Here is a 16,293-nt window from a genome sequence, read left to right on the forward strand (position 1 = left end):
ACTAACTTTTGAATTTCTATAGAATACTATGATCCATTTATGCTTTTCTTCCCAAATCCAAATCCGCCACCAACTTCATATCTTCTCCCTCATACTCACCAAGTCCAAAGAACGGCTTCACAGCCACATCAATCGTCTCTTCAAACAATCGACCAACAACAACTTCCTTAAGATCCTCACCAGTCTGCGCGAAATCAGGGAACGCATTCATCTCCAATAGCCAGGCACATCCAGTACTGTCAACCAAGAAATCAACACCAAAGAGCTCAAAAGCATTTGGTAAAGTCTGGAAATGAACCATCATGCCTCGAGCAGCAGCTTCGAATACCTCACCTGTGACAGCACAGATCTGGTCGAAAATCTGCCCTTTCCACTCTGGTGCTAGACCGGGAACATGATGATCTAGATCCCAGAATCGGCGAACGCTACCCTCATTGGAACTGCCGCCTTCTTGGAAACAGGTATTCGTGAGATGGCGAGCCAAGTCTTGGACTTCGTCCTCTCCTTCATGAGGTGCACAGTAGGCCTTTGCAGCAAAGAGGGCCAGCATCTCCTTGAAAACGTAGACCTTCAATGAACCGGTAGCGAGGACATAGGTACGGATGTGGAATTTCCGGTTTGAAGAAGAGGGTAGGAGAAGTGGTGGGTCGATGTAGGGCTGGGCAATGAAATGACGGAGTTGGGATGTGACGACGCCATTATCATGAGGTGCGTCTTCATCATCCTCTTTCTCAGAACCGCTCTGCTCATCGTCTGAGTCCTCTTCCCACTCTTCAAAAATCTCTTGAAGTTGCGCTTCGCTGTTGAATAGACGGATTCCTTGGCCTCGATCACTCATGCCAGGCTTAAGAATCCACCATTCCTTTTCGGATTCAGGAAGCTCTTCGTTCTTTGCTAGGCTCTCGTTGAGTTCGTAAGCCTCCAGAAGAGCTTCGTCGAGGAACTCGGCATAGTCTAACTCGAAATCAAAAGCGGGCTTGAAGTGGTTCTTTAAAACACTATCCGGGTGCTTGGAAATCCAGTTGGCAACAGTATTTGAGAGATAGTGTTTGCGGATCAGAGCCTTTCGGATAATGTATGCGTTTCCAAGGGAGGTGGATGATCTTGAGAGCATATGCTCAAAGTCGAGGCGCTCGTATTCGCGATACTGAAACACTGGCGCCGAAGATTCGGGGAGCTCGCAAATGGATGAGATGCGTTGGGAACGAGCAGCATCTCCCAGACGACGGGCTAGTGCCTTTTCCACGAGTTCACCAACATAGGGCACGTCACAGTCGATGATGGAGTACAACTGGGGTTGGCTCACCGTAGACTGATTATCTGATCTACAAGAACCACCACTCTATCAGAACCGTTTCTCGAAAGTGAAGATCAATTGCGATGCAGAAAATAAAAAATTTCGGGGGATAAAGCAAACTCAAATAACAATGGGAATAGGGGGAACATGGTGTCTATCAGCTATGCCAGATATCTAAAAGCACATGGACCCGTATGTCTGAAACAAAAAGATCGTCATAGCCATCATGTCATAATCTCCACTCACAGCGTAATCTCACCCGTGATGCCGGGCGAATGCATGAAACAAGCCTTCAAGGGTGTAACACTACAGCAAGACAAGTCAACTTAGATCGCATTAAATGAAAGATGTCTATAATCCATGGTACTTACCTAGTCATTTGTTCTTTGACGGCCCAGCCGTCATTTCCGGGTGCGCTTTCCTCAACACTGCGGTAAACATCCTGTAGATTTGGCGCCCACTTAAAGTGCTTATGCTGGAATCGTGAGGGACCAGACTCATTTCCATTAGTGGCATTAGCACCAACATTCTGTCCCTCCAGCTCGCTCTGCATGCGAATGCGCTGTTCCTCTAGCTCCGGGTCGTCACTGGTAGCAGGATCAGCTGCCTCGAAACAGCTACCAGACTTCCACTTATTCAGCAGCATGTCGGTATAGAGAATCTTGTTCTTGCTAACGCCAGGTTCCAGAGGAACATTGACGCTATAGAGATCCACACCATCCGCCCAGTTGGCGCAGAGGTACTCAATCAGCTTAACAGAGTGCTCGGAAGCCTCTGCAATGATAACAGGATCATGGTTCCGAGAGCTGAAAGCGTATGACAAGGCGATTGAGGGCTTCCCACAGACAGCACCTTCCATAGCACCGCCAATGGTTCCACTGGATAAAGCGAACAATGCAGTGCTATTACGGCCGTAGTTTGGACCTGAAACAACGACATCGATCGGACCTCGATCCTTGAAATAGTGGAAGAGACCGATCTGAACGCAACTTGCTGGGGTCGAATCGATTAAGATCCATTCGTCACCACCGTCGTTGGGCTCGCCATTGCTACCCAGCGGTAGGTGGTGTATAGTTCCATCTTCCTGGTGCAGGGTGCCTGGTCGAAAGTAGGTTGGTTTCACAGAGGCCCCGACCATATGCGCTTTACCAATCCATGATCGCTGTTGGTGTGGGAGAACAACCGAAACGGTATGTCCAGCAGACTGGAGCGAATGGACGAGCGAGTGAACGTAGGGCGACGACTGATTCGACGGAGGGCCGTCGTCGTTGGTGACCTATTCCAGATTCGTTAGCTCGAGGATAATCTTCTTATATTCCATTAAGAAAAGTAGATGCGGACCAGAATATGCATGTTGAATACTGATCAATTGGGGATATGAGGGGATGAAGGGGAAGAAATCGGAGGTTTCCCATACGCGGGGCGCTTTTTATCGCTTGTTATCGGAACTGCAAATCTGCACGGGATTTACATCATTCAAATATAGGTAGAAGCTAGGGTATACAGAACATATAACTTGAACGCAAGAAATATAAAACATTATCAAAGCAGTTATCATGATCATGATCTAGCTGTCATATTCCGTTAAGCGACTCCTTCGTTTCTGGACTCCTTGCGCCTCTGAGCTCTCTAGTCCAGAACCCATACCTCCCTCATCACTGTCAGCCTTATAGCTCTGTAGTAAAGAAGAGCTACTGGCCTGTTCCTCTGGCTGCTCCTTTTTGATTTTAAAGCTTTCACTGAATAGTGATTCACTTTCTTCGGTAACAGGCTCATCTTTGATAAGATCTTGCTCTTCGTCTTTGATTTCATCCGTGGATGTAGATTCGGGCTTCAAGGAGCTTAATACGAACCAGATTAAGCTAGCCGTAGACATCGATACCGTCCAGAACAAAGAACTGAACACGACGAAAGAGGTAAGCTTCCAGCGGTACATAAACCACCTGTAATGACAGTCAGCCACCATTCTCAAATAACATTTTACCAATAAGGAGGATAATTACCTGAGTCCGGTGAACCGTGCCCGGAATTCGACTCGCGCGGAGTAAATCTGTAATTTAGTATCACTGTGAATCTCAAGACGCAGGCTCTGTGGAAGATTCTGTGCACCACGTGCGAATTCCAGCTTATCCATCATCGGAACCTCTAAAAACTCGGCCTCTCTACGCCAGCCAAGGACATAAAGAGGTAGACGAGCCATCCGTCGAGCAACGTCTACCAATGGCGAGCTGTATGTGAGGATCGCGGATCGACGCGATTGCGAGATGGGGGTTAAGGAGCCACTGGAGGTGGGTAGCACGGAGCTAGTTCGGCGGGAGTAGAGTGTAAGATCGACCATAAAGTTCCCCGCGTCGAGATTGGATGGGGTTCGAGGAAGGTCTAGGGCAACAGCGATATCGTAGGGCTGAGAAGAAACGAATTCGGAGTCGAGAGAGGCTAGTCCCCAAGGGTGTCCATCGCTATTCATATAGGAGGTCAACAAATGACCAGCACTGGATTCAGACAAGCGCGCATACCCAAATTGTAAATGCACTTCTCGATCCACACCGACCGTAGGAATAAATGTGAAGTAGAAAAGCATGTATGCGATCCCAGCAATTCCCACTATAAATATAGTGGCACCGATAAATAATAGGGTATTCAGGTATATGCGGAGAGCTGTCTTGGAGAACAGTACGCGGAACGGCGTCCAAAGCGCGTCCTATTTGGTGTTAGACACTAATGAACAGGCTGAGCTTCCAATAGAAGAAACTAACCCAAATAACGGATTGAGAGGAGGGACCCTCATACGCCAACTCATCATCTGTGTAGTCTGAATCCGCCATTGTCGATATGTGACGAGGGGGGTAAAAGGGTACAAAACAAGTTCCTCGGCAGAATACTAGAGAGATCTAATCAACCTTATCGCAGCTCTGCTATCTATGAGGTCACAGTACGGAGTACACCTATGACTCCAGGATTTCTACTACATATTAAAATTTACGAGCACTTGAACAGAGGAGTAAGAATGTAATAGCTATGATTAGGAATCCCCAGCCGCCAATGCAGATCCCATAAACTCCAGCTTTTACGCTCTTATCATTACAGGTCGCGAGCAGCCTTGGAACGCGAAAATAGTATCGTAGTATCTCAGGTCATGCGGAAATCGTGACGAATAGGAAATATGCATACCGTCCCCATGGCAAATCCCAGCCGTAACATGAGACATAATAAATAGAACGTGAAAGCAATGGACCCCGTAAAATAAAAAGAAAGCACAAGAAGAAAAATACAATGAGCACAGTGCGGTGTTGCACTGCGAAAATGGTCGGAGAGGAGTGAGAAGTTCGGCTTTTTAAGCCAGTGGACGAGGGCTCTGTTGCTGAATATGCTGAAGGAGGGCATCGAAGAGGCGACCAATCTGTCGCAGGGGTGTTAACTTTCTGATTTTGATATTGAAATAGATTTTTTCTCTCTTTAGAACTCAAAGGTGGAGCGTAACATAGGAATCCATACCTCAGGGGCCGCCTGGATGAAGGGAAGGCGGAAGAAAGAGTAGCTGCGGTTTTGGAGCAGCTCCTGCAGAGTGATGATCAAGCCCCATGGGTGAGGACGGTGGACGATGAGTCGTTCCAAAAGCACACGAATGATTTGCTGGCGAATGTCCGAATCATCTTGTTCGGAGTATTCCACGCCAAAGAGACGGAGGATGGTGAAGCTAAAGAAGTAAGTGTGGCTATTGGGGTACCGAAGCTGGTTGGCCATGGCACTCAGCAGGTAGTAGCGAGCCTCCGGCTGCATGATCTGTGAAAGCTTCTCAAGAAGAGCTGCGTGAGTGGAGTTCTCGAATGCGCTGCGGGTATTGCTCTTGGAAGCTTGCTCCTCGACAGCTTGTTGGCCAATGTACAAGACAAGCGCATTCACAAGAACGACGTCGACATTAATAGGGGCATAGAAGAGAGCGGTGTCGGTGGTTTCCGGATCCATGACGGCGTTGTAAAGCTGTTGCACGGCACCGTCGGTGATATTGTTGCTGAGGAGAATATTGTCCACGACATTCTTGATGTTTGCCTGCTCCAGTGGAGCGGTAATATCTCCTGCAATCTGGGGGATCTCCCGCATCTCTTCAATACGCTCAACCTTCAGGCCCTCGCGGAAAGGATCCGGGAGTTTATGGAAAGATGATGGGTAGGCGCTGAGGACCAGGTTGCGGAGCTGAGCGCAGTGAGCAGGAATCACATTGCAGAACTGGAAGTGGTTCTCAGCCACAAACTCGGGGAAGTCGTGGTGCAGAATGAGCAAAATGCGAAGAACGCCCTTGTACAGGTCCTTAGCGACGTATGTGATGTTGGCTGCCTTGAGTTGCTCGCCAATGTAGGAGAGCAAGGCCTGCATGATTTCGCAGTAAGGTGCCCAGCCGGCTCGGTCTTCCATATTGAGCATATCTGACATGAAGACGCGGTGTGAAACCAAGGACAACCAGCCATAAACAAACCCAGGTACATATCGGGGTTGCAAAGACAGGAGTCGTTGGGCCATGGCGAAGATCATGCCCTTGTGTTCCTCGTGGTTCTGGAATCCAGCCACTGAGTATTCACAGAGAATGCTGGAGAATAATCGGAAGAAGACACGCTGGTTAAATGCCTCACCGCGCATGACTGCGTGATGATTGAGAACAAGGACGAGAGATGAAAGAATGGAGCTGAAGTATGCAGCCTTATCGGCCTTCACGGCGCCATTGCTCTCGCCTTGGAACTTGACAAGCAGAACCACGAGCTTTGCGAGCGCGTCGATGTGTAAGAATGCTTCATCAAGGCTGCCGTGTGGGTTCTGAGATTCGTGCTCAAACATGCCGACGGACATATCGATGCTGAGACGGAAAAACAGGGCAGAGTCTTCAGGACTGTTCATGACTTGACGGCTATGCATGTCCTGGAGGAACGAGTGATAGGTTCGGTCGGTGGCACCGGAGGCTTTGTAGATGCCAATCCACTCGTTAAAAATATACTCCATTTGATCTCGCTTGGTTCTGGCAAGGTCGCTCAGAAGAGAGGCAACAACTTCAGGAATGCCGCAGTCGCGGAGCTTGCGAATAATCTCCAAGGCGGGAGGTAGGTTTGGCTCCTCGACAAGCCATTGGCTCATAGCCTCGAGACTGCCAGAGAAGTCTGATCGTAGGGCTGCTGGCTCGTCGTTCATTAGCACACGAGTCATCAGATTATCAAGCAACTCCAAAGCGCGGAGGTCCTTCTGCAAGATAAGACGAGTCAACACCATATCGACACGACGAATATCCAACAGGCCAGCGTCGATAAGAGCAACGGTGACTGGAACATTGAACATGTGCTCGTCCTCAAGCTCTGCTAAGAGTGCCCACGTGTAACGTGAGATCAATGTGGACATGTCGCAAAGTTTGGCAAGCAAGTGCACAAGAACTTCAAGCTCCAATGGGGCCGATGATTGAGAGTACAGAGTGCTGCAAACTGTAAGAGCAGTAATTCGTGCAAGCTCTTCGCCATTTGGTGAGCCCAAGATAGTACGTAGAGTGGTGTTGTACTCTTGGAGGACATTGCTGTCCCGTCCAAGGTCTCTGACACGGTCCTCGGAGGCATCACGAGTAGCCTGCTGAAGATCTGCAATCAGAGACTCAATCTTCTCTCGTGGACTTTGGGCCTCAAGGAAGCCGTTGGTGTGCACGCCACCGATCTGAGACACAGCTTGCGCCTGAGGAGTTCTATGAGGAATTGCAGGTTGCTCAGCTGGCGTTGAAAGGTTGGGGATGGCTGGGTACGCCTCTTGCAAAACATCAGGAAGCTGGCGACCAGCATCGGCCGGAACATTTTGGGGGAGAGCAGCCGCGGTACCTCGTGACTGGCGGGCAAACTCTTCATAGATGGCGATCTGCTCCTTGTTCAGGCCACCTGCTCCTTGGCGATAAGGCTCCGGGATAAACAGACCCCAGCGGTTCATTGATGGATCAATAAACGGCTCATTGGGTCGGGTAGCATGGTGGCGTCGTCGTGCCTCAACCTGAGATTCGATCATCTTCTCGATCTCAGGTAATGACTTCTCTTCAGCGGCCTTCTCCACGATGCCGCATGCCGCATCCAAATTATCATTGACGCACATCAGAATCAAGCCCTCAGGCATAGGCTGGTCTGAGTAGTCCTGCTGGATCATGCGAATGTAATTGGTCATGCTGACCTTCAGTGGCTCTTTGCAAGTGACCAGAGCAAGGCTGCCCGCGAGCTGACGGGCCATGATACCAGCAGCATGACGCACCTTCTCCTCGTCGGGCTCCATCGCGAAATCTTTGGAGACAAGCTGAATGGTGGAGATGGAGGCAATAGTGACTGACCGTTCCACAACAGGAGTGATGATCTCTGCAATAGCACGCTCTACCGCAGTGGTAACGATTTGTCGAAGAACGGTAGGATCCACCATGGTGCTCGCTGACGGAGGCAAGACAAGAATCTTATCGAGACTTGGCAGGGTTGACATGATGGCGGCAGGCGACAATCGTTCATTTCGGATGCCTTGGTTGATGGATGTGAGGCCCATGTCCTCGAACGCTTCCAGTCCCTCAGGCATGCTGGTAGTGGCCGGCAACTCTTCAACCCGAACAGAACGTTCACGGATGATGATAGCTGGCTCGACAGTCTTATGGTCAAGGTCAAGATCCTTGCAGAGAACTTCAATCTCAAACTTGAGGTTGAGTTTCAACTCAGCAAAATGATAAAGCTCCAGCAAAAGACCAAGAATATCCATCAACCAGGGGTTAGGTGGTTTGAAGATGGTTGACTTAGTAGCCTGGACAAGGACCTTGCAAGTGAATGGGATTGTCACCATGAGTCGTTGTGCATCGTAACCTTCCAAGAGCAAGCCCTTGAAGAAGATATTCTTGTGCTTCACTGGCTTGTCTTTGGCGATTGTCAGAGAGCCTAGCCAAGCACCAAGGTTTTTGAGATGACTGCGATCAGTAGATGAAGTCATGGTAGAATCGGAATTCAGCAACTTGGACAGGCTGACATAGGTCTCTCTGAGGACCTCAGCCCAAAGAATCTTGTCTCCAATGCGATCGAGAAGATCAAGATAGAGCTGTTGAAAGTTGGGCTGTAATTTGGCACGCTCTTCAACCAGGTATGCCGCAAACCATTGGTGATGCTGGTCACGTAGGACCTCGCGAAGGTCCTCCAGCTTTTCCTCAATGTTCTGCTCAGAAACGTTGTTCAAAACAAACAGAATCTTGTCTTGAATATCCTCATCAGGATCGTGGTAAAGCGCTGACCGAAGTGGTGGGTCTATCGAGACAGAGCGGAACTTGAAGGGGTTGCCATCGACGGAGCGATCATCACTATCTCCATTTGGCAGGGGAGAGGGTCGTATGTTCCATTTTTCGGCCTCACCATCAACAACCTCCTTGCCTTTAGCCCGCAGAACTTCCTCGGCCTTCTGGAAGATGGGCGTGCCCTGCAGGGTGGGGATTTGAAGTAGAAGATGGCAGAAACCAGCCCACTCTGACAGACGATCCATGAGCTGTTCAATCGCCTCCACACCAAACTTGAACATTGGGTTGTGTACTTCATGCTCTCTCACAGCTTCCAGGATCATACCAAGACCAACCTTGAGCGTAATTCCATCGACCAGTCTAAAGTTGATGATACCACCGAACATAACAGCCGTTTTCGTAAGAGCGTCAAGAGGGTATTCATGATAGCAATGATACTCATCAATGAGACCATGCACCATACAAGCAAAGAGCTCTTGCTCCTCAGGCTCGTGGGAAGACTTGTACTGACGCATCAGCTCCAGCATCTCTCTGAGCGACAACTCATCGTGGTACATTTTGCCAAACAGCGCCTGCATCTGCTTATCAATCACATCAGGGAGGGCATTGCCGTTTGCACCACTGGTATCAATGATATCGTCATAGCCCTCGCCGTAGTTGATTAAGCGAGGGTATGTTTGGATACAGATACGTTGAACAGGCGTGAGGTTCTCACGATCACCAACAAATTCCTCCAGTACTGAAAGCAGAGTGTAGACTGTCTTCACTGAAAGGCTGACCATCTGGGGGGGCAGGTTGTTCCTTTCGTTGCACGTGAAGTTCGTCCTCGGCCTTAATTCTCAAGAACTTTGACAAAAGACCACCCATATCAAGTTGACCCTTCTGCGCGGTGTTTCGAATCCATTGACCAAGGTCAAATGGACCTCTGCGGTCGCACAGGCAAGCAAGATCCAAAGCAAGACCGTTGCTGAAACCGAGGAGATATTCAAGCCAACCGAAACTAACAGCATGCTCATAAATCATCGTGGTGGAGGTGGGATCTTGGCTGAAAGCTGCAAACAACTGCTCAGCAACCCACTGGCGGTCCTGACGCCAGGCGCCGTGAAGACCCAGCTGGTAACCCTCTTCTTGCTTCGAAATAAAAACAACAAAAGTTCGCAGGACGAAGCTCTGCTGGACAGTAGACCACGGCTGTGGAATAGCCAAGGCTGAAATAAGGAAGACCGGCAGGTCATACTGCACCACCGCCTTGATCAGAAGTTGACTTTCCTTGGCAGCCCAAGAGTTCTGAGAAAGTAGAGCTAGGTCAAAGATGGCCTTCACTGCATCCATGGACCGGAGAGGAGATAGGCATGCGCGCTCTCCCTGCACTTTGACTGTGTCAGGTGCGTCATCGAAGAATTCTGCGGTGAATGTAGCACGGAAGTTTTGAAGCTTCGAGGCATCGGTTCGCGAGGCGACAAAAGCGGTCAAGAATGAGATTTGAGTATCTTGATGTTCCCATTCACCACCCCAAAGCTTCTGGAGGTCAGCTGACGTATCGTCAGCAGCGATAGCGGAGATTGCAGTATACAACTTTTCGAACTGCTTCGGTTCCACTCGCAAGCCCTCTCGGTCGAAGCATCGGAACACCAATGCCAAATTTGGTTGCTTCTCGGAGTAAGCACTGATCAGAGTCTCGAGCGAGAATTGTTGCCAGTACTGAGATAGAACCATGAAAAGAAGAGCACTGGCAAGATTTTCTTCATTCCAACTATCGGGGCCCACCGCATTGATCACTTCAGTGATTGTATCAACATTGGCAGTTGCGCGAGGACCCTTTAAATGAAGTTGTCTGACGAGGGTATAGCGAGGATTCACAAAATTGAACATCTGCAAAGCAGAGCAAACCTCGAATGGAACATCCAGCCCAAGCTTTTGGAACCGCAGATTCGCTGCGTAGACCAGCTTCCCCTTGACATCTTCGGTGAAATTGCGGGGAGGGTAGAGAATGAATCGTTCGATGGTCATTCCAAGGAAGGAATTATGGAAATCCTTGGTTGTTTCGGAGGGATTGGCAAGACTTTGGAGGAAGGGGTTAATGGAGTTGGAGAGAATTGCATCAGCTAGATTCGAAAAGAATGATGTCAGTGATAGTTCTTGGTTATTAAATTCAAATGCGAGGACTTACCCTTGGCCCGAAGATCAGACTTGTTTGTCATCTTGAAAGCCAAAGTGAGTGCAACCTTCACGATAGGATCAAGACGGAAGTGGTCCAAGAAGGTGGACAGATCAAAATCGCGGAAGATGTCACCCTCTGAGGTGTCTACCGTCTCTGCAATCTTCTGAGACTGCTCAATGTCCGAGGACACTTTTTGCATCTCTTGTACGAGAAGAGGGTAGTTGCCCGCATTCTCGACGGACTTGTTCACACCAGGGAAAATCTGAGGCGCATTCCCGGTGAGAAGGCGCCGGAAGTATTTCGAGAAGACCTCCATGCCGTTCGATGTCACGAGCTAGAAGAAGGAATGTTGTTAACTTTTGCTCTGGCATATGAATCGAGTGAAATCCAAATTTACCTTGTGTATCTGAGCAGCCTTTGTCTCCCACTTTTCCTTTCCTTCTTTCTCGGTAATTGAGTCCAGCAGAAGGAAAACCTGCGCAATTGAAATCTTGGTGAGGGACGACTGGCTTGAATGTGCAGCCGCCGATCCAGGCTTGTCTGAAGCGAAGCCTGTGGGTGAATTCACAGTTGTGCCGGATGACAGTGGTGAAAAGGCGACACCTCTGGAAGAACCCGGCCCACCGCCTCCCCAGAACCTCCACCACCCGTGATGGAGCTTGTTGCTGAGGCGAAATAGGACCCAGCTGATGGGGTGTGCGCCCGAAACTTAGGCGACGAAAGTGACTGGGCTTGCTGCTGCGCAGCCTGCAGTGAGGTGAATGGAGACGGTGTGGGCTTGGGGCTACCTCCTGAGAGACCCCTTGTAGAACTCAGAACCGCAGAGAAGGAGGATGGTGTAGAAACCCCAGGGCCTGCGTCCAAGCCCCGGGAAGAGACAGAGGGAGCGGTGGAGGAGGAGAGGTTGGTCGCGAGAGGAGTCAACCCACGACGAATGCCGGACTGCGACGCGGACCGACCCCAGGCACCAATCTCAGTCCTGGTCGAAGAAGGTTTATCGGTGCCAGAAGCAATCGACGATTGGGCGGAAGGGTGAGGGGGAGGGAAGGTCATCTAGGAGACGCGATCATTTGATCTGGAGGGTCCAACGACAGATTTTTAAGCGGGCGGGCGCGGTGGACACGACCGAAAAGACCGATCGTCAGCGAGATGAGGCAATGTGAGGGAGATCGAGAGGGGTTGAGAAAGGAAATGTTGGAGGGGGTGAAATGGGAGAATGGCGATGGAGGAGAGGTTGGAATGGTGCGTTAAGGTGCGAGGTGTCGGAAGTGTGGTTGCCTCAGGTGTCACGAGGGAGCTTGGGCTTGCACAGAGTTCAAGTTGGGCATGTTACTTAAAAGTTTTTACCCACGCCACGTCATTTTTTTAGTGGAAAAAGACAGTAAGAATATTTTAGTAATCTTCAAGTAGATTGCAAATTGAGGAGATCCTTTAAATTCAAGATCACCTCTTTTCACAATGTTGCATAATGGTCCCTTTCCCAACTACACTAGTCACCTGACCCTTGGGGGCCGTTTGTATGTGCTGAGTCATTAAGTGTCCCGCCTTGAAGTGGATTTTCCCCGGGTTTATGGACGCTGCAGATTTCCTACTTGATAGATCACAATACTTGCAATTGCCTCATACATAGGATTCTGTAATTACTTTCAGTTCTCTGCACAGGTACTCGAGCCATACTTGCCACTCATACTCTCATATCAGTCTGTTGATCAATCTTGCTTATGGTGATATAAGTATCTCAGGCATAGCCGATTACCTACTAGTACCACCTGGGCATGTTTCTCCCAGGCCTATCTTTCACCACTGGCAGGAAGTAATTCTTATTCTCACTCTTCAAATGCTTGGATACCGATACTATTTTGTATTATGTGATTGGATGGCAGGATACCCTGTAGGGATTCATATTCAATGTTGGCCTTGGAACGGACTCAGGTCCGCGAAATCGATATGCCGGACCACTAGTAATTATATCATGGTTAAACTAGAAAAAAAGGCGCTGGCTGTTTTCTTTCCTTGGTCAGGTGACTAATAGTTGATACTTGCCAGTGGGAACGTCCACTGTATATGCAGTGTTAACACACCCTGGAGGTTGTTTGTATACACCCGTGGACATGTGGATCAATACGTGACCCTACTGGAGTATTCCAGAGCATGAGAGTTATTCATGGAGTATAGGTTTGCCTAATCAATATTGTTTTTTAACTCTTCGACTGACAGGAGTACAACTTGAATTCATCACCAGACATTCCAAATCAAAGCTTGGAAGTTAGATATTTCAGTTGAGAAGGGACTTAAGTTAGGTCATTTGCAGCGAACATGTCAGGAACCAGCAAGCAAACCCTAGAGAATCTCTTTGATATACGACCCTTGTAAAATGTAAGTTCAACCCTTAAAATAGCCGAAGACCAGAGTTCAGATATAATTTAAATTCTCGAAAGGCTTGAGGACGCCTACCAATACATGAGGTGTTGGCTTGACTATCGCATCCACTGGCATGGATGCCGTGGGCATGACCTCAATGCTCTAGGTGATAAACTGTGTGATTTGAACGTTAGCATTGACTGCCACAGACATTCTCAAGACAACATTTGAAAACCATCCACGTCTTTGCTTGCCTACACCATAAGTGACACATACTACATAGATGGCTAGGTGGGGCTGAGAAAAGTAAAGTGACTGAAATAAGACAGAGTCTAGATGAATATAATTCTTTGCTCTGTGTTTTGATTCAAGGAGACACTGATGGTGTGTATACATCATAGATGACATGGAAAAAGAAAAGATAAATATGGATCAGATAGCCCAAGACATGACAACAGTTGATTTCCCAATATACCCAAATCGCACCAATTCACCAAATATGAACGCTAATAAAAACCAGGCTCCATGATAAATAGACCCATATATAACCCAGTGGAAGAAAGAGAACTTGCGCCAAAGCACAAGGATGCCATGCCGAAGGTCAGCAAGGGTAAAGAAGAGAAAAGAAAGGGAGATATAGAAAAGACGGCAGAAGATGATCAGGAGATGGGTCGAAAGGAAGAATGAGTCTCCTGCGAAGGGAAGGGAGAAATGCCGTGAGATATAACAGAATAGAATCACACAAAGAGAATATAGATGATCGTGTGCACATAAGCCAATGCAAGTTTCAGGACCAGAACCAACGCCGTGCCGGTGTGTCAAAAAGAAAATACCACATAGAACAATAATGCGAAGTCGCTCAAAATGCCAAGGAATCAGACTAATCAGATACTCCCACACAGTAACACGGGGTAGCCCATTGTGCCTTTGCAGTATATGTCTGATCAGCGCCATAGGCAGTGTTGGATACTGTGGTTGTTGGGGTGGGTTCAACCTCCTGGACCGAATAAACCTGGCTTGGAATGGATTGGATTTGACCATTGCTTTCCACCTGCATCTGCTGGCAGTATGGCGAAGTGGCGCCTTGGTGGTTTCGTCGCTCTTCCATTTTGACAATCCGGGGATATTGGGTGATGTCATCACGCTTGACTTTGGCGTTGGTCGTAGCCATGCTCGCTGCAAGGTTGCCGCCAGTGACAGCAGTCGCATCATATGAAGTATCGTGTGCAGTTCGATTGACATACAGGAAGAATTCCAGCATCGTGCTGTTCCACCAGCAGAACCACGGCTTATCGCCAGGCTGAGCAGTCTGTTTTTGCTGGATGTGGGATGAAAAGCTCTCTGCTGTGATATCATCCCGTTTAGAAACGGTGGATGGATCAATCGCATCCTCGGGCAAAATCACAAGCTTGTCAAAGTACGACCAGAAAAAGAGAGCAGGCCCAAGATACGCCTCGCTGGTATCAATAACCATGCTCAAATTTTGGGTGGGAGTTGGAAGAACAGGTTGCTGGGCACCATATGAGTAAGTTGACGTTGGGGAATCATCAAGGAAAACAATAGATTGTTGGCCATTAGAACCTGCGATGTAAACCTCAAAATCATTGGTTGATTCAAGACAGCTCCAGACCTCCTTAATATCGTGGTCCACGACACACATGCGAGAGTAATTCTGCAAGACTGGGTCAATGTTATAGTGACCGGTCGGTGCTGGCGAGTAGTTTGTTGGTGTGGTCGTTATCGAGGAATAATCCATTTGAGGTGAAGCAGTCACAGTGACAATATGCGGACCTTGCGACTGGCTTGCTTTCCGGTCGGCTTCCTGAGCTCTCCTTGTGCCAAGAACACCGCCAATGGCACCTCCAATAGAACCTCCAATCAACATTACCGTCACAATGAGGACGAGCGTCCAGACCGGCAGGCCGCAACAAGCTGTTTGTTTTCCTTTACGCTTCAGCTTCTCCTCGAAAGCCATGATGCCCGTTAATGTGGTGGCTCCCGTGACACCGGCTGCTGCCGCGGCCGTTGCCGTATTACGCTCACTAGTCTCTGATCCACCGGAGATTAGGGCTCTTGAGGATGTATTTGAGATTGGCTCTCTTGAAGTTGAACTCAATTGATGCTCATCGGGTGGCAGATGAATGTCGACGGTTGTGGGGGTTCCATTTGCCAAGGTCTCTACCCCAGGTGGTTTTGGAACAACTCCCGCGGGATATCGTGAATAAGGAGGAAGTGGTTCTGTATGCCCATCCGGTCCAATAATATCGCCAACGTCATCAATTCGACGGCTAGGAGGCGGTTGATATGAGGTGTTAAGCCCATTGAAGCCGACCGGAATATCATCGTCCATCCCTTCTTCAACAACATTTTGAGCGTACATCCCATAAGGATGTTGGGGACCACTGGTTTCGCCTAGCGGTCGATCATGCGGACGAATTGTCGAGACACTGGCTACACTGTTGGTACGGCTGACCCCGACTTGAGGGTACATTGAATATGGATGACTGGGGCCGGTCGCACCGGTGTAGGGGCTGAGAGCGCGGGGGATAGAGAAACGGGAGGAAACGCTTTGATTCCTTTGCACAGCAAAGGCAGCATTATTGATGGATGAGACAGAATTACGGTTGTTGGAGAATCCTCCTTTCTGTGGTAAACTGGATCGACGGGGTTCCTCGAAGGATACCCGGGCGTCATCGGCGAAAGGGTCGGCGGCATTTTCCGTTAAAGTTGCACCAGCAGATTTATTAGGAGGGTGAGTTAATGTTGTTGAGGAGGCGATGGAGTCGGGACTGGCGGCGCGTTCAATTTGATCGAGATCGATGGGTTCTAAAGAGTATTCGTCGGAGAAGACATTGGGGTTGGATAGGCGTGACGTGCGACCGAGGGAGTGGCGAGGCATCGATTCATACTGTCCCTGAGATAACCGTGGGGTCTGAGACGACCTCGAAGCCGAGCGAGAATGATCGGGTGAAATGTGTCCAGACATATTCCCCTGCTCTGGCAGCCCTATCGGGCCACCCTCGTTGAATTCGTTTCAATCCGGGTAACAGGCTCACCCCCGAATGGGATGGGCGGATCCAAAAATGGAAGAAAATTCGCAGAGCTCTTCCTCGAAAATATTGAACGGAAGAGGGGAATTATTTGTAGGATATTGTTGAGATATGGGAGGTGGAGGTTGTTGGTTGGATTAGAGAAGGGGTGGAAAGG

The 16,293-nt window shown here is 49.0% G+C and overlaps 4 protein-coding genes across 4 annotated transcripts; all 4 read right to left on the bottom strand.

The window, feature by feature from the left end:
• Window positions 1-37: 37 nt before the first annotated feature.
• On the bottom strand, window positions 38-2,650 carry N7483_001373 (uncharacterized protein; the record flags this gene model as incomplete). The annotated part of the gene is made up of 4 exons (XM_057084810.1): window positions 38-1,325; window positions 1,544-1,603; window positions 1,669-2,573; window positions 2,639-2,650. 4 exons carry the CDS (start codon window positions 2,648-2,650, stop codon window positions 38-40), a joined length of 2,265 nt encoding a protein of 754 aa, XP_056950959.1.
• Window positions 2,651-2,864: 214 nt separating this feature from the next.
• On the bottom strand, window positions 2,865-4,122 carry N7483_001374 (seipin; the record flags this gene model as incomplete). Its single annotated transcript, XM_057084811.1, has 4 exons — window positions 2,865-3,240; window positions 3,301-3,756; window positions 3,814-3,998; window positions 4,054-4,122. 4 exons carry the CDS (start codon window positions 4,120-4,122, stop codon window positions 2,865-2,867), a joined length of 1,086 nt encoding a protein of 361 aa, XP_056950960.1.
• Window positions 4,123-4,631: 509 nt separating this feature from the next.
• N7483_001375 (CCR4-NOT core subunit CDC39) lies at window positions 4,632-11,778 on the bottom strand (the record flags this gene model as incomplete). The annotated part of the gene is made up of 6 exons (XM_057084812.1): window positions 4,632-4,697; window positions 4,793-9,303; window positions 9,344-10,669; window positions 10,735-11,059; window positions 11,123-11,277; window positions 11,364-11,778. The coding sequence occupies 6 exons, from the start codon at window positions 11,776-11,778 to the stop codon at window positions 4,632-4,634; spliced, it is 6,798 nt and encodes a 2,265-aa protein (XP_056950961.1).
• A 2,188-nt stretch (window positions 11,779-13,966) lies between these two features.
• Window positions 13,967-16,072, bottom strand: N7483_001376 (uncharacterized protein; the record flags this gene model as incomplete). The annotated part of the gene is made up of 1 exon (XM_057084813.1): window positions 13,967-16,072. The coding sequence occupies one exon, from the start codon at window positions 16,070-16,072 to the stop codon at window positions 13,967-13,969; it is 2,106 nt and encodes a 701-aa protein (XP_056950962.1).
• Window positions 16,073-16,293: the final 221 nt, after the last annotated feature.

This window comes from Penicillium malachiteum (genome assembly GCF_028827825.1).
Source record: "Penicillium malachiteum strain IBT 17515 chromosome Unknown utg000001l:1.0-8184562.0:1.0-8186909.0, whole genome shotgun sequence".
NCBI lineage: Eukaryota > Fungi > Ascomycota > Eurotiomycetes > Eurotiales > Aspergillaceae > Penicillium > Penicillium malachiteum.